Source organism: Vigna radiata, chromosome 5, assembly GCF_000741045.1.
Source record: "Vigna radiata var. radiata cultivar VC1973A chromosome 5, Vradiata_ver6, whole genome shotgun sequence".
Taxonomy (NCBI): domain Eukaryota; kingdom Viridiplantae; phylum Streptophyta; class Magnoliopsida; order Fabales; family Fabaceae; genus Vigna; species Vigna radiata.
The window spans coordinates 4,114,695-4,138,141 of NC_028355.1; the positions used below are offsets into that span (position 1 = coordinate 4,114,695).

The window sequence follows — 23,447 nt, forward strand, 5'->3', positions numbered from 1 at the left end:
CACTATTTAGAAAATAATGAAATTTAATTTTATGAAGTATATTGTATTTTCTTTTTCATGTTATAATTTTTATCATTATGCGTTTATTTAAATGTTAACTTCCCTAGCATTTTTATTATAATTTCATTTTTATTTACCATAAAAATGCAAATTTGATATTACTTCAAAATACAAATTATTATAAATTATTAGTTTATAATTAATTTTTTGTTAAAAGTTAACTTTTAAGTAAAATTTTAATATTAAATAACTAAAATTTATATAATTATATATCATAATCAAATTACATTATAAATTGTTTGGAGTTGTTTAAAACTTCTCTTCGTTGGAACAAAATTGAATGAGATGACTTGAATTGAAGATGATATAAGACTTACATGCCATATCTCACATTCTTTCAATGAGAAAAGCAACTCATGCTTTAAAATTACCAAACCAATTTTTATTTATAGGATGAAAATGTCATTTTAATATTATAAAACTTGTTTTAAAAAACCCTTGAAAATTCATTGGTGCACGTTGTACCACATGTCAATCCTAGTGTCAGCGTTTGATTTATTAATCCCGTTTGCTAAAGTTAGAGTTGTTGGTGTTGTTGTGCGTGGTACTTTGTCACACAAGAGTAGTGCCACGCAGCACGACTGAGTGGGACAAAATGCAGCACGACTGAACCACAAAAATTAGCTATAAATTATGTCGAAGACTGCGTAGAGATCTTATTCTTAACTAGTTAGGTGTAAACCCAATTTGCTACAATTTTATTGAAAGTGGAATTTGTTGCAGGCAACTGCCATAAAGATATGAATTACATTCCCAAACATCAACTACCAACAGTGAAATTACATGCTTCAGAACGCCAAGAAACTTATCAATTGCTAACTACACATAATGCAATGAATAATTTTTTTTTTATATCTGGCAAAGAGTTAAGCAAAACAGCATAAAATAGCTGCACTAAGTTTCCTATGTTCCCTAACAAAATGAACTGAAATAAAGTAACATGAAATTGAACAATTCAAAGGGTCCTCTTGATAAAAACTGTTCTCTGAAGGGGTAATCTGTGAGCGAGTTAAGTCTTCAATCCAACTTGACTGAAGAGAACAAGTAATGCACGAACCAGAATGAAGAGAGGAACCCAATAGTCCCTGTAGAGAGCATGATTGCTAGAACCATGAAGAGTGAGTATCCCAAGTACAGAGTTGCAGACACAGGACCACTCAAACTCTTGAGATCAAACACAAGATAGTTAATGGAGTACAGAAAGATGTACAAGGCAACAGAACCGGAGGCAAAGAACGATTTCCACCACCATTTCCAATCCTCCACACACAGGTGCATGTAAGTAAGAACTAAAGATACCTCAGCACAAACCAGCACAAGAAGGATCAGAACAACGAAGAGGAACCCGAAGACATAGTAAACTCGACCCATCCAAATGCTAGACATGATAAAAAAGAGCTCAATGAACAAGGTGCCAAATGGAAGGGTGCCAGCACCAAGAACTAACAGCCATGATGGGTACTTTTGCTGGGGAACTTCACGAGGAATTTGGTTGGTTCGGACTGGATACTCAATGTGGGGTGCCTTGGCTCCGAAGTAGCCACCAACAAGGGTAAGGGGTACAGATATGCAGAACCAAAGCAAGATTAGTATCACAAAGAGTGAAAATGGAATGGCTCCAGTGCTGTGGCTTCCCCACAAAAGGAAGTTCAAGGTTGTGAGGATCAAGAAGGAAATTCCTGGGAAGAAACAAGCGGCCTTCCATGCGATGGAAACCCAGCCCTTCTGGTCTCCAAAGGCAATTGTCCTCCACAACCGAACTGAGACATAGCCAGCAGCAATACCAAGTATCATGTAGAAAAACAGCATACCTGTGATCAGTGTTCCGCGAGATGCTGGTGACATGAATCCCAGTGCAGCAAACAAAATTGTCACAACAGACATACCAAGAATCTGAACCCCATCCCCAACCATCACACACAACAAAGCAGGATTCGATGGAGCACGGAAAACATCTCCCACCACAAGCTTCCAACCAGATAACTCTTCATTCATCTGTGCTTGAGCCTCCTTGTCCAGCTCCTCATAACGGGTCAGATCTCTCCTAACAGTTCTCAGGAAGATCACAAGAACAATACCAGCAAGAAAAGTGATCACCATAAGCGAATTGAGGATAGAGAACCAATGCACTTTAGCTCCCTCCATCTTTAAGTAGGCATCCCATCTAGATGGCCACTTGATGTCACTCTCCTCAAATGTCACCTCGTAACTGAAAACAAGAGGCTGACCCTCTTTGATAGGCATTGCCACGGTGGCCGGATCGCATCGGATAGACGAGGGATACTTGTCATACATCTTCAAGTTTTTAGCCATATCAGCATTATGCATAATACTGCAAGGAATCACCTCGAACCCCACAACCATGTATCCAGGCTTCTCAGAAGAGTCCTCCTTGCCAACAGGGATCATTTCTGCGCCATCGCCGGTCCCCATTACTCGAGCCACATTGGTCTCCTCATACTTGTGAACAAGAACATTGAACTTGAGATGGTTAAACACATAATAAGCATCATCGATCTTAACACCAACAGGGTACCCCGTCCATCTCATGAAGTACCCTTCTTTCTGTGTGAACCTGATAGCAGGTAAATTATCAAGAATCAAGTTAACCTGATACATCTGGTCAATCCTCTCCTTCAAGATCTTGAACTGATCCCCGGACAATGACTCCACCCGGCACAAGTAAATCTCAGATTCATTTGTGTACATCTTAAACCTGTAGGGAGAGTTCTCTATTCTGTCACCCATGAGGAGTTCCCCAAGATTCTCAGCACTGTCCTTGATACCTCCCTCAGGCTTGCAAAAGGGCAAACTGTAATAGCTAAAGGGCATCTCTGTGTCAATGGAAGTAAGCGAATTCACTTTCACCCACAACTCATCCGTGACAACATACTTGTGGGGATAACTACCAGGAAGGTAGAACCCATAATTGGGTTGAATTTGAAATGTCAAGAACAAGATCAAGGTCACCCACAACCCAAATTGCGCAAAATATTCCATCTTAGCAAGATTCACAGCGGATTCGTGCCAGATCTGACAGACCCAGATACAGCAATGAGCGAAAAAAATGCAGATAAGATAAACTACACAACAGAAAATATAATGGAATTGCAAGACTAGATACAAAAGAGTACTATAACTAACTACATAACATAAAAGATCATGGGAATGTGGATTTGATAATCAAAGAAACAAACATAAACAAAAACAAATATCACAAAATAAAGTTTTATATGACTGACCTCATGCACAGAAAATGTGGCGTGCAGATTAAAAGTCTGAGCGCATGAAAGAAATGAAGATTTTCTTCAAGCGCTGCAGAGGAAGGGCGAAGAATCGGAATGAATGAAATGCAAAACCAAGGAATGTACGCACGTTTAAATATCCATGGTTGGTTTTGTTTCACTTTCCTTAGAGAGCTGGTCACTGCGCTGATGAAGAATCAGTAAATGACATTAATACCCTTACCTTACTTATGAACAACGGACAAACTCCAAAATCCCGTTGTCACCACTCACCACCGTTTCAGTAACCCAGTACCCACCGACACCGACACTTCCTATTTTTCATTCATTTAGGATTATTTACTTTTTCAATATTTCCACTTCACCAACTTTTTGTCTGCATCAAACTCGGTAATATTTAACTCAGATCAGGAGATAACATTTTATAAAAATTGCAAAATTAAGGATATTTATTTAAATTTAAGTTAACTAGATTTGGATTATTTAGCTTCAAACTAAAGAACGCATGTTCATAGTAAATTAATAGTCAACATTGTAAGCTTGTATCAGAAGTTTAATTTCATCTTTTTAAAATAAAAAATGATGAATAATTTATAGAAATCAACGAGTTGTATTTTTTTATTATTTAGTTCATGTTGTGGTTATTTCTATCAGTTTTTAATTTATTAAATGTATAGTAAAGTATTAGGCAATTAAATTTGTAAATTAGTGATGATTGAGTTATTAAATATACAATTAAATCTTATTAAGTTAATAATAGTAAAAAGTTATTAAACTATTATTATAATTTTTAGAATAACTATAATGAAGTCAACAAATTTATTATATATATATATATATATATATATATATATATATATATAATAATTAATAAGAATTTAAATTACAAAAATAAAATAATATATTTTTCTTTTTAACTAAATGCCGCTTTACACAACATTGAAGTTAATAAACAATGCTCGCACATGTCGTTCCTTAGGTAATAATTACAAGTATACTTTTTTTTATTNTTAAGTTAATAATAGTAAAAAGTTATTAAACTATTATTATAATTTTTAGAATAACTATAATGAAGTCAACAAATTTATTATATATATATATATATATATATGTATACATACATATGTATATATATATATATATATATATATATATATATATATAATAAAAAATAGTTTGTAACTAAATGCCGCTTTACACAACATTGAAGTTAATAAACAATGCTCGCACATGTCGTTCCTTAGGTAATAATTACAAGTATACTTTTTTTTATTTTATTTTCAGATAAAAAAGAATATTGTTAAGATAATTATTTAGAAATTAGAAATGTGAACTTTTTTTTTCACTGACTGTTAAAATTAGAATGTAAAGTTTTTTTTTCCTGGTGCAGCTAATTATACTTTTTGATATCGTGATTGCTAAAATAATTTCTATATAAATTTTTCACTACAATTGAAAAATTGTAATGAAATTTTTTCAATTAAATAATTTCATTCTCAAAAACAGGTGAAAGTTATTTAAGAGGATATTATTTTGTTTTCTGTAATTAAATCATTCAATTTGTTGTTTACAAATTTTCTTAAATTTATATCTTTAAATTTTGAAATTTAATTTTCTTAATTCTTTTATTCAAGTTTTAGTTATTTAAATAAAATAAAAAGAAATTCTTCTGTAGAGAAAGAAAACGATGTACATGATTAATTTGTTATAAAATCCTCCATAAATGTCTTTGTCGTTTATAAATATAAGAAGAGATAATATATCTAAAACTTAAAAAAAAAATGTTTTTTAAAATATAAAGAGAATTGTGTTTATTTTAATGTAAGTGCATTGTTACGTTTTGCAGTTGGAATTGACGTAAAAAAGTTGTAACACAACGGCACTAGCTCTGAGTGGGAGAAGACCAGAACATGCAAACATGTTTAAGCTTCTTACTTAAGTTTCTGGAGAGACGTGACATGAGGTTATAGAAAGTATATGTCAATAATAATAATAATATTATGGTACATTGCGTCTGCACCTGTAAAGGAGAATCATTACCTTAGATCTAACTCGTTTCTTTGACCAAGTAATTATATATATTTATATATTATATTTTGAAATAAAAATAATTGTATAATAATAATAATATTTTTCTAAAATTAATAGAATATCATACTTTTAAGAAAATTAGGACATGTTATATACGCACTAGGTAATTTACCTCATGTCCTGCATAATGGCACATGTGTATTTTGATTTATAAACGAATATTATCTTTTAAGTTAAATTAAATATAACGTATAACAATAATATTTTTTAAGCTAATAGGATATCGTGATTTTAAAAGATTTCGACTTATAAATAAATTGATAGTATAAAATTTAAATACCATAATATTCATATATAATATGGTATTTTTTTTTTTTTTTCATTTCTTTTCAATCACTTTTCTTGTTTCTCTTTTTAAATTTTTTATAAAATTATTTTAAGTTATTTTTTTCATACTTTATATTTTAAAAATATGATTGTGCTTTACAACAATGAAAGTCATGTTTACCTTATGTTTAAATGAGTAACTTATTTTTTATTCACTGTTACAAAATATACATATTAAAGTGGTTCTGAAACTTATGTTGGATTCTTTCTCCAATCAATTAATATACGTCGATGTAATATGTTAAAGACAAATTAGATTGGTTGCACAATCGATATAATATATACTCATATATTATATCAATTCTGAACAATCGTTCTAATACGTAGAAAAGGAAAAAAAGTACTTTCAAAAAATGTATTAGATCAGTTAAGACCGATAAACGATAATATTTTGCAATGATGCAACCGATAATTATCTTCTTGCAACGTGAACAACGAAGGTTTGGAGATTGTGGAATGGAGCGACAGGGCAGTATTATGGGGCGACGGTGATATTGGGAGAATCTATTTACATATTAGATCGATTCCCACTACAACTGATCTATTATGTTTTCTAATATTTACTAACATCTTTTATTACATTGGTTATGTTGCAACCAATTTAATATATTGTTCTAATGTCTATTTTGCATTAATAATTTTAAAGATTCTATATTTTCTTATTTTTCTTATGAATTTATCACAATCCTAATGGAGTTATTGAAAAAAAAGTAAGTCTCTCAACTTGGTTAAGTTCATATTAAATTTTTGTTATATTTAAATATTTTGCTCGAAATCCCTAGATTTTAAATAGTGTTATGGCTTGAATTTGAATATTTCTTTAGAATAAAGGATTGCAGGTAAGGGAAACTATTTACTTTTGTAGAACCTTGGAATAATATATATATATATATATATATATATTAAAGTAGAAAAGCTAATTAAATAAAAATATTTCTACAATAATGTAATATGTTAATTTAGAAAAAAATAATATTTATCAATTTTACCAAAAAATTAAGAGTAAATTGAATAAAAAGACCTATATAAGAATTAAATTGAAATCAAAACTAACAATAACAATCACATGTCACACTAGAGAAAAAAATGAAGTTTTGAGAAAAAAAAAACCAAAATAAGAGATAGAAAAGAAAGGGAACTTTATACAAAACTATATTTAAAAGTTATGAATATCATGTGATATTTACATTTTATATTATCAATTTATTTATAAGTCCTATTTTTCAACTGTTATTATTTCACCTCAGACCAAACAAATTGAATGAAAAACTTTCATTCTTTTTCAATTGAATTTGTTAGCTTTTTCTCTTCTAATTTTCCTTGTTAAACTTTGTTTTACATTGTTTCTTTGTATTTTTTAGCATAGTCAAGTCTTATAGCTAAGCATTTATAATGATCTGCAAACAAGTCATAAAAATTTTGGTCGAATAGAGAATGTTTAGTTAGTTTTGCTTATTTATTTATTTCAATTTTTCATAAAAAGAATTATTTCAAATACTTCATTCCTTGCATAATGAAAAGAGTGAAGATCCTACTGTTATTAGAATAATAGCTATTTCAAAATAATGGAAATATTAATTTAAGGCCTGATAAATTTCCTTGATAATATGCAACTCTTGAGCCTACTTCAGTATTTAAAAGTTTAGGGATAATATACTGATAATTTTGCTAATATACGAAGATTGAATGTATTTTTTATTACAAATAACAAAAAAAAATGAACCGTAAGCATTTCCGGTAGTTTTAAAATCCTGGGTAATTAAACAATGCAAAATACGGGTGGTTTTGAGAGACTCTAGCCATTTTTGACAGTTTTCAAGTAACTCCTATTGGCGGTTTTAAGAAAATTCCTGGAATTATCAGTTATGATAGAACTCCTTAAATTTCCGGTGGTTTATGCAAAACTCTTATTATTATTAACGGTTTTTCAGAAATCCCCACTATTACAAGTGGTTTTCAGAAAACCCCGTTAATGTTGGTGGTTTTACAAAAAATAGCCGATACTTACTTGGCGTCACATGTTTTTCCAACGATTTTTTTAACTGTGGGAAAGACACTTTTTGGAGTTAAACCCCCCGGTAATTTTGAAAAAAACTCCCAGAAAAATTTCTAATTTTTGTAGTTCACATTTTAGTGTTATTGTCAGATTTCATTGTCTTGATTTCAATTTAGTTACTACTTTTTGATTCAATTTACCCCAATTTTTTCATAAAATGGACCAATATTGTCCTTTCCCAAATTAACATATTACATTATTGTATAGTTAGTCGGGTTGAATTAACCTTTTTAAACTCAACTTGTAACAAACCAACTCATGTGAACTAGCACTAGTACAAAAATCATATTTTATGACGTACAAAAGTGAGCTATGACGTACATAGTTTTGTACGTTATAATAAGTTTACACATTTTATGACGTAGCAAAAATTTACGTCATGATAGCTAACCTATGGTTCCGTCCGATAGTGGAAGATCATCACGCCGGAACAATGCTCTGGCATAAACCGCTTCGTGGCATTTTTTGTCTTTCCTTTCCTTAACTTCTATTCTAGCTACCAACAACCCTTACACTATGAACTTGAGGTTCATAGCCGCTGACACGCTTCAGAAATTGGTGATTCTAGGTGCTCTTTTTCTATGTCCATCTTCATGAAATTTGGCAGCATCTAGACCATCACCCTCTTCTCACTTTCTACGTTGTCCAATACGGTGGTCGTTGGTGTGCCGCTTCTAATGGCCATGTATGAGACTCATCAGCCGTCCTCATGAGTAACATTTTATGGTCTGGTTCATTCTTATGCTGTTCTTGTACGAATACAGAAGTGTCAGAAGCCTTGTTTCGATGCAGTTACCTGAGAAGGGTGACTCCATCGTCTCATTCACCATTGATTATGATGTTCTCCCGCTTGACGACAACGAGCCACTGCAAACTTAAGCGAAAATGGGAGAAAATGGAGAGGTTCATGTGGTGGTGAAGAGCCCTTCCTTCAACCATCTTTGTAACTTCTCAACGTCAAATCGTCATGGAACACAAATTTTATCCATGCAAAGATCTTTGAGTTTTAACACTACAGGTGATTTTTCGAGACCAGGGTTTTAAAAGAGGAATCTCCTAGATCAATGAAGAAAAAATGTGGAGAATACTATTCGCAACCAAGGTTTATTTTATTCTTTACGCTTTGATGCTAAAAAATAAATAAAAAAAAGTTATATATAGTGATCTTTTAATATATGTAATATAAAAAAGTATTCTTCTTATTTACTTTGATTTTTATTTTTTAGTTTATTTGAAGAACTTCATCACCTCTCAACAATTAAATTAATGTGATATTTAAAAAGTTTTTTAAATATTTAAGATAAATTATATCTTATAATATCTTTAATTATATATATTTTTTTAATAATTTTGTTCAATCCTTATTAAAAAAACACATACATAAATTATTTATATTAGATGTCACTAATGTAATAATAAAGTTTGATAGTTTTTACCTCGATTTTAAATTTATGTAAATTGGAGAAATATCACAATTAGTTAAAATAAATTTTGATGTAATATGAATCTGCAAATCAATCGACTGATTATGGAGGGACATATGCAATAGGTTGATCCTAAGAATTGATGTAACATGTGTCTCGTATGTCAACCAATTATTTTGCTTTATGTGATTTGTTAAGTATTATATAAAATTATTTTTATAACATACATATACAAAGTGCAACTTTCTTAAGATAATGATCTAAGAATATTTTATTTACTATAATATAATAATTTAGTATCATTTTCATAAAATTTGTTTATCACCACCTAATATAAATTAATGTTGATTTATATTAGTTTAATATATATTTTTTTTGTCTTGCATTCGGTTTGAGTCATGTATTATATTTGTTTATAATATAACTTTATTTCACTAGTGTTTGTAAAATTAATAAATATTGTGTAACTTTATTAAATTTTATGTGTAACTTTTTAATATTTTATTTAATATTTTAATATTTGATACTTTAATTTAAAATTTGTATAATTTGAATTTTTTTCTAAATATTTGACATTCATATATTTTTTCCATAATTTTTATCTTTTTTATAAAAATTATTATTTAATATTAAAGAATTAAGAAAAAGGTGCCTATATAATGTTATGTAGTAAGAATGGAGATGAAAAACAAATTATACTTTATATATGAAAATAAATTTTTACCTAAAAAATATAATGAGATAATAAAATTCATTCTGATCTTTATTTGTTTTTAATTTCAATAATGATATTTTATCTCTTTTTCCATTTCATATGACTTCTGAAAAAGAAAATTGAGTTCTCAACCAATTATATTTCTAACACTTTTAATCCTCAATTAAAAAAACATGATCATATTATATTAGTTACATCAATAATACTTTTGTAATCAAGACAGATGATAAATAATAAATCTAGCTATTTTTAAAATTTCCTAAAAAAAAGAATTTGAAGTAAAAAAATATAATATTTCATGGAATAAAATATGTAATAACTTTTATAAACTTTTTTTAGTACTTTCTGTCGTGTTAACTATTTCATTTTATATACAGTGAAACACGAGTCGATAGTGATGATGAATCATATTGAACAATCCAAAACACAAAGGTTGAAATCGAAAAGACAAAAGAGGTAAAAATTGAAGAAGGAGGTGCATACAATAAAAAGCAGGAAATGTCACTTACTAGTCTCATGACAAGCTCACCATGATTTGGAGGAATCTAATCAGAAATCCTAATACCTACGCTTATGCTCTTGGATTTCTCTCATATCATTTAGGTATTTTGAACAATTTTTTTTTTATTTACTGTTTTTTGTTTATGTAAATGTTGTCGTGCTGATTTGTAGGTGGAATACTTTTGATTGTAGATGTTCGATTTTAATATTGTCTAAAACAATGACAGGAATGACCTATAAGCACTAGAATAAAAATCATATTTTATGACATACAAAAATGAGCTATGATGTACATAGTTATAATATGTACGTCATACTTCTGTTTTTATACATCATAAAATATGATTTTTGTACTAATGAGATTAGTTTACTTAACCTCCCTTAAAATGTTGTATACATATTTTTATTTATTTAACTTTTTTTTATTTCAAAATATATATATATATATATATATATATATATATATATATATATATATTAAAAATGCTTAATCATATCAGTATTTTATTTTTTAAGTTCAATATCTCATATGCTCAAGTTCAAGTTACACAATAAAAAATTTTATATATAGTTCTCAAAAATCTGTTTTACACACACAACCCCACGATTTATAGGAGGGGAATTTAATTAAAATAAGCATCTACTAATTGTGATTAAGAGAGTGTAGGATATAAGCATATATAAAAACAAACATGTTATGCCAAATATCCAACAAGATTTCGAGACTTGTGGTCCAAGTTGTTGTTCGCTCTAGTAAGAAAGCTACAATTCAATACATCTTCAAGTTATTTGTTGTTGCTATTTGCACTGTTTATTATTAACAGTTGCCGTCAACGTCACTAATAAAAAAACACCTAAACGAAAATACATCTTTGTTAGGCCAATAAAGAGATTTTTTGTGTCATGTTTATAGTTATACTCTTCAAAGTATTTTAATCAAAGATAAGAAAACTATGTACATATGATTTGTATTAAATATATTTGAAAAATAAAATCTTTGCAAAACTTACGTGAAAATCGAACAAAAATCTAAACCTAATCCTCGAATCTATTTTTTTCTCAAATAATGTTGCAATTCAATTATATTTTCAACTATCGTTTAAGGTAAAGATTTTTCTCTCAAGGAAAAATAACATTTCAACTCAACTTTTTTATTACCAAAAATAGATTGAATGTTAATATTTGATATGTTATATTTAATACGAGTATTTTGAAATACGTCGATATTTCATTTATCGAATATACTTAATTAGGTACATGAATTGTGTCAGTTGATATTTAATTGGAATTTGATTGTTTATAGATTCCTAATAACATGGTTTCCTTTTATATATTTTTTCTCACAAAAATGTCATGTTAGAAGAGTTACTTAAACCAAGAAAAAATAGAATTATTTAAATTTAATTTTATATTATATAAAACATATACTTTATTTAAGTCGATATTAACCACAGTAATAGAGTTGACAAACCTTGACTTAACCAATGTTAAATCAATCCTAATTATAAAATAATTAAAAATATTTGTTAGCATTAGATTAATGTAAAATAGAGTTGATCATTTAGTTGGAGCATTAGTAAAGTCGGCTTAGTTACCTCTTAACCAATATTAACTATTTTAAACTATTTGTTAACGTCGACTTTGTTTACTGCAAATTGAAATAAATATTAAAAATAAATAAAGTTGACATTAATCATATTTATTCTTAGTATTTATTATTTACTTAAATTAATATCAATTAGGTCAATATTTATTGAAACTGATGCATAATTCACATACTATGAATTTGTGTGTCTGTGACAACATATATAAACCCTAAACTATTTTTAATGCAAAGACCTAAATTTAAATATGACAATTCTCTTCATTCACATTTTCTTTCACTTTTATATATAAATATTTTAACACGCATCTTCTTTATTCACTCCCATCTCCTTCATCTATATATATATATATATATATATATATTTCAGGCGTAAAGTCGATTTAGTTTACTCTACGGCCACATAAAATATTTTAAATTATTTGTGTAAGTGTTGACATAACTAATGCAATTTGGAAAAAATATTAAAAATAAATAAAGTTAGCATCAGTTGAGTAGATATTAATCTTATTTATTTTTAGTATTTATTGTTTATTTAAGTTAATGTTAATTAAGCTGACATTAAAATAATATATTTTTAATATTTATCTTACGGTTTGATGTATTACATCAACTCCTAGGGGTTTGATGTAAAACTATATGACTAAGAAATTATTATGTTGACATCAAATTATTATTATTATTACATTGTTGTTATTGTAAGTAGTAATATTATTACATTATTAATATTTTAATTATTATAAGAATTAAATAATAATATAAAAAATACAACGTTAACAAAGTAGAATTAAAATTTGATTTTAATATGATGTCTTATAAAAATTAATATCTCATGTGTAATCCTAATGCTCTTTGAATATTTAAGATGTGTTTGTTTTCGTGATTGATGGTTCACTTTGCGAAATAGCATGGATTTTGTTCTGGTTCTATTTTCCTACCATAAAATTTTCTATTTCATCACTGTCGTGTAATGGTTGATTTTTAGACAATAGTCTCTCTCGTCATTAAAATTAATTATTTTAGTTTACTAAATTATAATTATATTTTAAAAATTAATTTTTATTTTTATTTTTTATAAATATTTTTATCATTAAATATAACATTAATCATTATCATTTTATATTACCTTTATAACAATAAGCATTTGAGTAATCTTCAATTAAACAATTTATTTTTTTTAATATAAAGTTAGTCAAATCTTACGTTAACTTTTACAAATTTTACTTTTAAATTCATCACCGTTCCCTTTCAAATCTCCTAAAAAACAATAATCAATTTAGTCTGAAATTTACTAAAATCTATCCAATCACTTTTTCCAAATCAATCCTCAAACCATCCGTAAGGCTCCTAACTTCTTCTTCCTCACGATTCTATTACAATTTCTCTCACTTATCATTTTATTTTGTTCGACAATGACTGCATGGGTGTTATGCCTGTTTTTGTTGTCTAGATCAGAAAATGCGGGTGTTTTGTGGTAATGGACAATTTTCTCCTATATGTGTTATATAACTTTATATTTGATAGAATAATGATAGGTTTTGAGATTAAAAAAAAAATTGATAGAGAAAAACTTGAAATGTATATAACTTTTGATATGGAGATCTCGGATTGAGCATTTTCAATAAAAGTTATCCGAAATTAGACGAGAAATCCAGTGAACAATATCCAAAGGAGATTTAAAGGACCAAAATATCCAAAATTAATCCATTTATACATATTTTTTTAGTATTTGAAACATTTTTCTAAATTTTCATCATTTAATTTACATATTTATATTTATAAAAAAATTCTGAAAATATTTACAGTGTTTCTTTGTGTTAAATAAATATTTATCAAATCTTTACATTATAGAAATTCCATAGTTCTATATATGAAAATTTTCATTTTTGTCACGGTCAATTTGCATACTATTATTATTTGTGTTTGATGTATGCAAGAAGATTAATTACTTTCTTATATTTTAGATTTTAATTTTAAGTCCAGAAGAATTAATTTTTAAAAAGTTTGCATTGATAAGTGCTGATGTAAAACTTTGCACACTAAGACAAATAAACTTCAAAATGTATACTCTAAATACTATTATATAAATGACAATTGTGAGTAGTGGTCCACACATACGACAACAAATTCTCAACCATTCAGATGTTATTACAAATGCATTTGGACCCGTGCTCCAGTGATCGTAACCAGTTAAATATATGGAAAAGAAAATGTTTAAACCTCTTTTTGGTTCCTAAGTTATAAGCGAATGTTCAGTTTAGTCCCCGTTTTTAAAAATGTAAATCTTTGGTCCTTAAGTTATAAAAAATGTATCAAATGAGTCCTTTTTTGACTTGAAATACTATTTTTTGTTGTTTCTTAACAACTGCTGCTACATCTTTAGATTGCTCTGATTTGTTTCTTAATAATAACAACACTTTATATTGCTCTTTGTACTTTGACCATGAAAATAAAAAAAGAACTCATTTGATACATTTTTTATAACTTAGAACCAAAGGTTTACATTTTTAAAAGCGAGGACTAAACTGAACATCCGCTCATAACTTAGGGACCAAAAAGAGATTTAATCCAAAAGAAAATTCTTTTCATAACTCTTTTTTCACAACGACAATGTATATTTGATAGTTTGTAATGGGTCTATTTTAAATAATTTTTATAAAAATAAATTCAAACAAATCAATAAAATTATAACATAGGTAATATTATAAAAAATTATTAAAATATCACGATCCTAAATCTATACTTATTCATTACAGTCTCACATTTGTACCAAAACTAAACTAAAGTGATGTTATTTTAGTATCGCATAGTGCTATATCAATAAACAGATTCCTTCTTACAATATTAGGTTATTCAATTTGTCTATCTAATTAGTTCTATCTCTTCTTTTATTCAAAATATCATATTATAGTTCAAAATAGATGAACAAATTGAATAATCCTATATAGGGCAAATAAGTTTCACAAATAAAAGTTTCAATCAAACAATTTACTAAATATCAGTTCAACAATACCATAATCTAAATTTCAAGAATCAGAGTTCACCCATAAAACATAATTTAATCAATATCTAATTAACTAACTTTCTTACCTTTCCTAACTACAAATGTTCTAAACTACATACCTCACATGTTTTAACAAAGAAAACTCATATTAAAGATTTAAACAAGTGTGGCCACAAAAGAACAAAGATTTACGTAGAAGCTACATGCAATCAAGTCAAAATTAACTAAAGAATAGAGAAGAAAATAAATATAATTTATTTGTAAAATTGATTGGCTGTATTGTCTTTTATGCCAAAAGTATTAAGGTGAGCTTGGATTTTGAAAGAGATGAAGAATTGAATTAAATTTTAGAGAGAGGACAAAGAAAATCTAGAAAAAAAGTTGTAGAAGTAGAGAGTTTTTATAAAATGAAAGTTGTTTTAATAGAATTTTATTTATAACTTAACTTCTTTAGTATTAGTATCATTTATCAAAAACTCTTTTTACTCTTAAATTTTTAAATTCTCACATTATCTAAATCACAATCAAGTTCTAATGTGATGATTTTTTCAATATGTATTTCATTTGTATCTAACATCTATAGAATCAACTCCATAATTAAACTTTTGATAAAGTTTTCAATTGCTTGTTTCTTTTTTATAGTTAATTGGCAATTGGTTATTGACATGACCAAAACAACTTGCCCTTCTTCATTGATCACATTCAATTACAAATTCTATAAAGCTATCAACGAGTAGATACAGAACCATCTAGCAACCTCTGATTTCTCACCAAAATGAAGCATTTTTCTCTCATCTTTCATGCATTCTGTTATATATTTGTGCACTTGATTTCTTTCTTTACATTGAACCCGCTATGGCTTAGCACAAACATGTTTGTCTTTGCATCAGACAACCAAACTGATTACTTGGCACTACTCAACATCAAAGAATCCATATCAAGTGATCCTTCTGGAGTTTTGTTGTCTTGAAATAGTTCTAGTCAGTTCTGTAATTGGGATGGAATTACATGCAATTTCATGCACAAAAAGAGTTACAAAGTTAGGCTTGATGGAGTACAAGTTGAAGGGATTCATCTCACCAAGGAAATCTCTCTTACATGAGAATCTTCTACCTTAACAGGAGGAATCCCATCATTCATGGGAAATCTTTCTGCTCTACTTCATCTCTCAGTGGGTATTAACAACTTAGAGGGAGAAGTTCCACATGAATTCTGTCACCTAAAAGACTTGGTACAAATATTTGCACCAGTCAACAATTTGATTGGAACATCTCCTTCTTGCTTATAAAACATCTCATCTCTGACAGTGATCTCAGCTACGAAATGGATCTCTTCCACCTAACATGTTCCACACTCTCCCCAATCTCCAACAATTTTATATTTGCCCTAAATCAAGTCTCAGGTTCAATCCCACCNTCCATTTCAAATGCATCTACCCTTTCACTACTTGAGATAGGTGCAAATCAATTCACAGGACAAGTTCCAGCTCTGGAAAAGCTACAAGATCTTTTTTATCTAGGTTTGTCTCAAAACAATCTTGGTGACAATTCAACTAATGATTTGATGTTTCTAAAATCAATGACAAATAGTAGTAGTTTGCAAATGTTGGATATATCTTACAATAANTTTGGAGGTCAATTGCTAAATTCTTCAGCCAATTTCTCCACCCAACTCAACCAGTTGTATCTTACAGGTAATAAGATATCAGGAGATATTCCTACAAATCTAATTGGTTTGAATGAATTGATGATGGGATATAATAGCTTTAGTGGGATTATTCCGTCAACTTTTGGAAAGTTTCAAAAGATCCAAAGGTTAGACTTAAAAGCAAACCAGTTGTCAGGACATACAGGAGAGTTTGTTGGCAACCTTAGTCAATTGTTTTTCTTTTTTATATGACAAGAAATAAGTTAGAAGGAAATATACCTTCAAGGATAGGAAACTGCCAAAAGTTACAACATCTTGGTCTTTCACAAAACAACTTTACANGAACCATACCTTTACAGATCTTTAATCTCTCCTCTTTGTCAAACTTGTTGAAATTGTCACAAAACTTATTGAGTAGTAGCATACCAAATGAAGTGGGAAAGCTAAAAATGTTGATTATCTAGATGTGTCTGAGAATCTTCTGTCTGGGCACATTGCTGAAACTATTGGAGAATGCATAACATTGGAGTACCTCTATTTGAAAGGAAATTCTTTACAGGGAAGCATACCATCCTCTTTGGCATGACTCGGGTCTTCAACGTTTAGATCTATCACGAGGGTCAATCCGTACTGATTTGCAGAATATTTCTTTCTTAGAATATTTCAATATCCTTCAACAAGTTGGATGGTGAAGTGCCAACTGAAGGTGTGTTTCAGAATGCAAGCGGCTTTCTGATGAATGAAGATAATAACCTTTGTGGAAGTATTTCCAAACTGCACCTAATGCCCTTGCAAAGGTAAGAAACTTGCAAAAACAACAGAAGTTTAGGTTGATATTAGTGTGGTTGTTTTTCTTCTCATATTGTCAGTTATTCTAACTATCTACTGGATTCAACAACGATTGACCAACTAGCTAAAGTTTCAGACCAAACCCTACACGATGGAACTGATAGGTTCTCAGCAACAAATTTGATTGGCTCTGGAAATTGTAGCTCTGTCTACAAAGGAGCTCTTGAGTACGAAGACAAAGTTGTTGCTATGAAGGTCCTAAATCATAATAAAAAAAAAAAAAAAAGATCCCACAAGACTTTCATAGCTGAATGCAACACACTCAAAAGTATTAAAAATCGAACTCTGGTTAAGATCTTCACATGTTGTTCAAGTACAGATTACAAAGGTCAAGAGTTTGAAGGTTTAATTTTTGAGTACATGAGGAATGGAAGCTTAGAACAATGGCTACATCCAAGGACACAAGGTCTAGAACAACGTCCAAGATTATTAAGCCTCGATCAAAGATTAAATATCATCACTGATGTTGCTTCTGCAATACATTATCTTCATCATGAATGTGAGCAATCGATTATTCATTGTGATTTAAAGCCAAGCAATGTTCTTGTTGGTGATGACATGGTTGCTCATGTGTCTGAGTTTGGCATAGCAAGAATTCTCACAACTATTAATGGTACTGCTAAGAAAACGAGTACAATTGAGTTCAAATGGAAAATTATCAGCGACATGTACAGTACTGGGATCCTTTTGTTGGAAATGTTTACTTGAAGAAGACACACGGAAGAAATCTTTACACATGGTCAAAATTTGCATAAATTGTGGAAAATTCATTGTTTGAAAATCTCTTACATCAACAACAACAGAAAAAGAGAACAGTCGAAATCTTACTGCAGATGATGAAAACTACCTAGTCTCACTCTATAAGATTGGACTTGCTGGCTGAATGGAATCACCAAAAGAAAGAATCGATATTATGGATGTCACAAAAGATGTGAGCAAAATCAGAAAAGCATGGTATGATTCTTTTGGTATTAATAGAAAAAAATGCCATTGTGTCTTATTCCTCCAAAAATTAATAATAGTTCCATTTATAACAAAATTGTTGTTTGCCTCTTTAATGGTGGGGCAGGAGCAAAGGCATTGAGTGTGAGAGCAGAATCCATTATCAGGGACAACAATAAGAGGAGAGAGTGGTTCAAAAAGGACATTATTAAGAAGATTTACTCTATTGATTATTAGAATAAATTATTGAATAATAATTATTTGAGAAATAAATATTAATTTTGTTATTTTATTATAAAAAATAAAAGAATAATATGTTTACACGGTTTTGTTAACAATATTTTAATATATTATATGTATAATTTTTATTAAATTAAAATACGTCAACAAAATAATAATATAACAAATAATAAATAAATAACACTTGGTACAAATGTTACCCAAAAATATCTCTCTGAAGAAGTAAACATACATATTTGATACGTGCACTGCATGTGGGTCCAGCACGTGTCTTCTGTTTTTTCAAGAATATAAGTCAAACTTGATATTTTTATTATTATCAAAACTCTCTAAAAAAAAGTTTATTGAAATTAGACTGTGTGGATCAATTACACAAGAGTAGACCATCAAAAAAATATAAAAAATTATCTCTTCATATAAAAAATCATTCCTTTAAAACATATTTATATTACTATAAACATTTATGTATTATAAAATAAAATAATTATATAATTTTGTTTATATTTGAAAAGTTAAACTTGAAAGAAAATCCAATTAGTTTAGGGACATAATCAAGATCTTAAAAATCTGAAGTGGCTAACTACTTTTAGGTTATGAAAACCCCGTTCAACCCAAAACAGTTAGAAAAGCCTAAAGAAAAATCTAACGAGTTGCGCGTAGGACACACGCCTTTTACAGCGGTTGGAACTCCGCATGTGGCGTTTCTGACAACGAACAAGCGTGCCTCTTCCTTCTCTCTCTCCATTACTACTATTTAACGCTCTCACCCATTCTTTATATAAACACCCACCACTGTTCTTCAAAGCCTTACAAACTGAGGGTTGGTGGGTGCCACGACTTGAGCCACCGAAGTCATTATTGGCATTCCGGAACAATGGCCTCAAGCGCCGCCGCAGACGGGCTCTTTCGACCGATCTACGAGGGCAGCATCTCCGCCTACGACAACGACGTAGAGCGCCGCCCCTATCACCGGAACTGCAGCTGCGCGCTCCACAGCAAGTCTGGCCGCGGCAAACCCTGCCGGAACAAGTCTCAGCGCTGCAACAGCGTTTCATATCCGATGAGGCGGGCCTGGAGCGAAGGGAGCTTGCTCTTGTCGACCTCCGCGCATTCCTCTCCCTCTTCCTCCCCCGCCGCGCCCAGGCCTCAACACGAAGAAGAGGGATATAGTAACAAATTAGAGGTTTTATTTGAGATGTAATGTAAGCATTAACCACCCTCTTTTTTGATAAAAAAATAACTCTTCTTTTCATTTTTGAATAATATGAGTCCTTTTCATTTGTTCAAGGTTGTCGTGTCGTGGGTTTGTATTCATCTATATGCCATTTTGGTTCTGGGGATTCCTGATCAATTTGGTTGGTTCTGAATCCCATGATCAAGTTCTTGTAAGGAGAAGCTAATTATTTTTTATTAATATATTGATCTTTTAGTGTATATATTTATATATATAAATTGGGTTGTTCCTATTTTTTGATGACATTTGAGCGATCTGAATGCTTTATAATGGTAATCTTGATTGAAGAAAGGATCTTGCGTTGTGATTAATGAAAAATAAAAAAGTTGATATATTTAAGGGATAAACAGTGGTTGGAAGAATAGAGGTGAGAAGGTGGGAGCTGGCAAGACACGGAGTCACAGCTAATGAAATTGTCTTTCCAGAAATTAAGGATGTATAGTTAAAGAATCTCCACCTGTTAAGGGAACTGACCCACATGGGACGGTCGGGAAGGATGGGATATTAATGGACTATATCATGTACTCTCCTACCAAACACAACCACATTACTCCATTTATATATGATAGTTTGTGGTGACATGTGTCAAAGTTATTAAAATATCATCTATCACAAAATGTTCCTTAGATTTCATGAATTTTAAATGTTTATTATTAGATGAAATAAGTGTTTAATAATTAGGAGTTTTTATTGGATCTCCTATTATTCAGCCTCTTTTTATTCATTTTAATTAAATTAAACTCGCTTTTACTTATGTTGGATTAAACTTGATTTAATTTAAAATTGATATTTTTTTTTTATATAAGTTGAGTAATGTATTTAGTATGTGTGATTGCAAACTCAAATTCAATCTATTTTATATTTGTTTTATACTCACTCATAATTAATATAATTTTAGGTAAATTGATATAATTAATAGGTAAACATTACCAAAAATTACTCACAATTGGAGATAAATTTAAAACTCATTAGCATAATTTTAGACAAACGTCACTCATAACTAGCATAATTCTAGATAAATCTAAAAGTTTTTTAGTTATAATATCTTCCTTCGTTTCATCTCTATCATTTGCATATAATATTCACTTTCATTGCATCCTATCTTGATATAAGATTAACAAATTTGAACAATCTCATGGTGTTGTATTTTTTTATTCATGTCTAGCTCAAGACTTATATTTAATAAATGAATATAATTTAAGAAAAATACATAAAAACAGCAGTAAGCTACTACTTGCATCTTTTAAGTTTTATTACTTGTGGTTATTGTTAAATCCTCATTCAATTGGTTATATGTTTAGTTTTAAATAAATGTTTAAATAATTAAATGTAAAACATATTTTAATGTGCATTAAATCATGTTACTCAAAGGATTTAATCTAGTTCATCTTGTACAAGTTGTATGACTAGAATAAATGCAAATGGTATTTAGAATGTGTTTCGTTGAGAGATGTAAGTATTATGCACATACATCATCCAATAATTTTTTTTCTTATACAAACATAAGAAAGTATACTCTATTAAATAAGTTATTGCTTGAACATGCAATAAATATACTTTGTCTAACTCAAGTCTTATGGATTTTATAGTACTTGTTAAATGTTAACAAATATTTATTTTATGCTAGTATGAAATATATGTATTTCTTTCAATTCTTGTCAATATCAAAATTTCTTGAAAAACATATTTAAAGGTGTTTCGTGCTAAACAACTTCTTTGGAAAAGAAAATATGTTAGTCCTGGAAATCTAGTCACATATTAGGACTCGTGCCTTGTCCAAAGGCGGAAAGAAGTCACATACCCAAATTTCTAAAGAACATTCATGCCTTAAGGGTTTTTCTAAATAAGTTACACAACATCATTACTAAGTTAAGAGCATTTACTCTTGAAGCCTCAAATGAAATAAGAAATTGCTTCACATTGAAGAGTTTCACAATGACTATAAAAAATGTGCAATGAATCTTTTTTTTCTCAAGACCTTTATATAAAGGATATTGTTGAAGAAGAAAATGTTGAAGATATTGATGTTAGCACTACTACAAGAAGTATGCACAAGATCTTAATATTAGAACCATGTAGTTGTGGAAAGAACATTATTTATGTTGATTAGAAAACTAGTAGAGAAAGTTTAATCTTGTAAACATAGTAAAACGCAACCTCTCTCTATGAGTGAAATTTGTGATCTTTTGATCACATCTTAGACAATTCTTTGTCTTAGGGAGCTATTGGTTAAAGAATACTCTTACAAGTTAACCAAGAGTGGCTACGTTTCAAAATAATACTTGGATTATTAGTCACAAGTAATTAAGTGTTCAAGGAATACTTTGTGGGTTAGATAAAAGTGATTATGTTCCAAAATAATACTCAACAGGTTAGTTAGGAGTGACTAAGTTCTGAAATAATATTCATACGAGTTAGCCAAAAGTAACTACAAGCTGAAATAATACTTTCACTTATATATTGCAATAGTAATTTGAACAATGGATTGAATATGTTCATTTCAAAAGTTTTGAAACACAATTCAACCATCTCTTTTCGTGTTTCTCTCGTTTCCCACACATTGTTAGGTTAAAGAAGACACTTGCATGTAATAGGATCTAATGATCATACACATATGTTTTTATAATTTCTTATTAAAGCACAACCAAAACCAAGCAAATGGTTTGTTGAAGTTTGACCTAACAAAGCTTCTTGAGATAGTTAGATGTTCATAGGGCTATTTCTTGAGACCTCCATTAAGTAGGATGCGTTCTTAATATTAACTCAATGAAATCATAGTTTTTAAGAACTCCCCCAACTAATCAAAGTTCATTGAAGATTATTTGGAATGTACAAACCATTGATTGTATACTTTCATTCACTTAAATGTTGAACATCTCATATTGATAAGTTAGAAGGTCAAGTTTATTCTTCTAAACTTCTTTTGAACCTTCACATGTGAGAATGGGTGTGTCCCATATTTGTTTGATACATGTTAAATAAAGTACCTTTCCATACACTTCTTCATAAATAACTCACATGAGAATGCTGTAAGCATTGACATTCACTTTATATTGGTATTTTCGTTTTTCAATCTAAAGCTTTGTCAATATTAATTGAAGAACTCATGTTTAGGAATGTGATTTAACTCCACCACGCCTAGTATGTTCACGTTATATGACTCAAATAGAACAAACATCGTCTACTTCCAATATCCATACTTTATACTTTTAACATACGTCGACAATTGTTCATAATGTAGGATTGTGCCTCTTGCTTGTCTTATAATTAATCCTAAGATGTAAAATTTGAAATGAATTGAAGCAGCAAGTAAACTTTTGAAAGGAGTTTGAACAAATTTACAAGACTTTTCTTTGCAAAATTGTCAAATCATATAATAAAAACTTTACAACAAAACACAATTTATACTAAGGTTTAATCATTCTGATAGTCCCTATTTTCGGTGACTTTTCTCAATTAGGTCCCTCATTTTTTATTTTTCTCAATTGAGTCCCTATTTTTGAAAAATT

General features: G+C 29.4%; 2 protein-coding genes and 2 pseudogenes across 2 annotated transcripts; 3 read left to right on the top strand and 1 right to left on the bottom strand.

Annotated features, from left to right (window-relative positions):
- Window positions 1-737: 737 nt before the first annotated feature.
- Window positions 738-3,499, bottom strand: LOC106762459 (transmembrane 9 superfamily member 11). The gene is made up of 2 exons (XM_014646381.2): window positions 3,303-3,499; window positions 738-3,093 (listed from the first exon to the last, which is right to left on the bottom strand). The coding sequence occupies exon 2, from the start codon at window positions 3,058-3,060 to the stop codon at window positions 1,078-1,080; it is 1,983 nt and encodes a 660-aa protein (XP_014501867.1). The 5' UTR covers window positions 3,061-3,093; window positions 3,303-3,499; the 3' UTR covers window positions 738-1,077.
- A 4,089-nt stretch (window positions 3,500-7,588) lies between these two features.
- LOC106760091 lies at window positions 7,589-8,823 on the top strand (annotated as a pseudogene).
- Window positions 8,824-15,897: 7,074 nt separating this feature from the next.
- On the top strand, window positions 15,898-18,701 carry LOC106760093 (annotated as a pseudogene).
- A 775-nt stretch (window positions 18,702-19,476) lies between these two features.
- Window positions 19,477-20,138, top strand: LOC106761844. The gene has a single exon (XM_014645413.2). It carries the CDS (start codon window positions 19,579-19,581, stop codon window positions 19,903-19,905), a length of 327 nt encoding a protein of 108 aa, XP_014500899.1. The 5' UTR covers window positions 19,477-19,578; the 3' UTR covers window positions 19,906-20,138.
- Window positions 20,139-23,447: the final 3,309 nt, after the last annotated feature.

What these genes read in the sequence shown, in the direction of transcription:
- LOC106762459 (XM_014646381.2), bottom strand. Translation starts at nt 3,060, where the DNA reads ATGGAATATTTTGCGCAATTTGGGTTGTGGGTGACCTTGATCTTGTTC.
- LOC106761844 (XM_014645413.2), top strand. Translation starts at nt 19,579, where the DNA reads ATGGCCTCAAGCGCCGCCGCAGACGGGCTCTTTCGACCGATCTACGAG.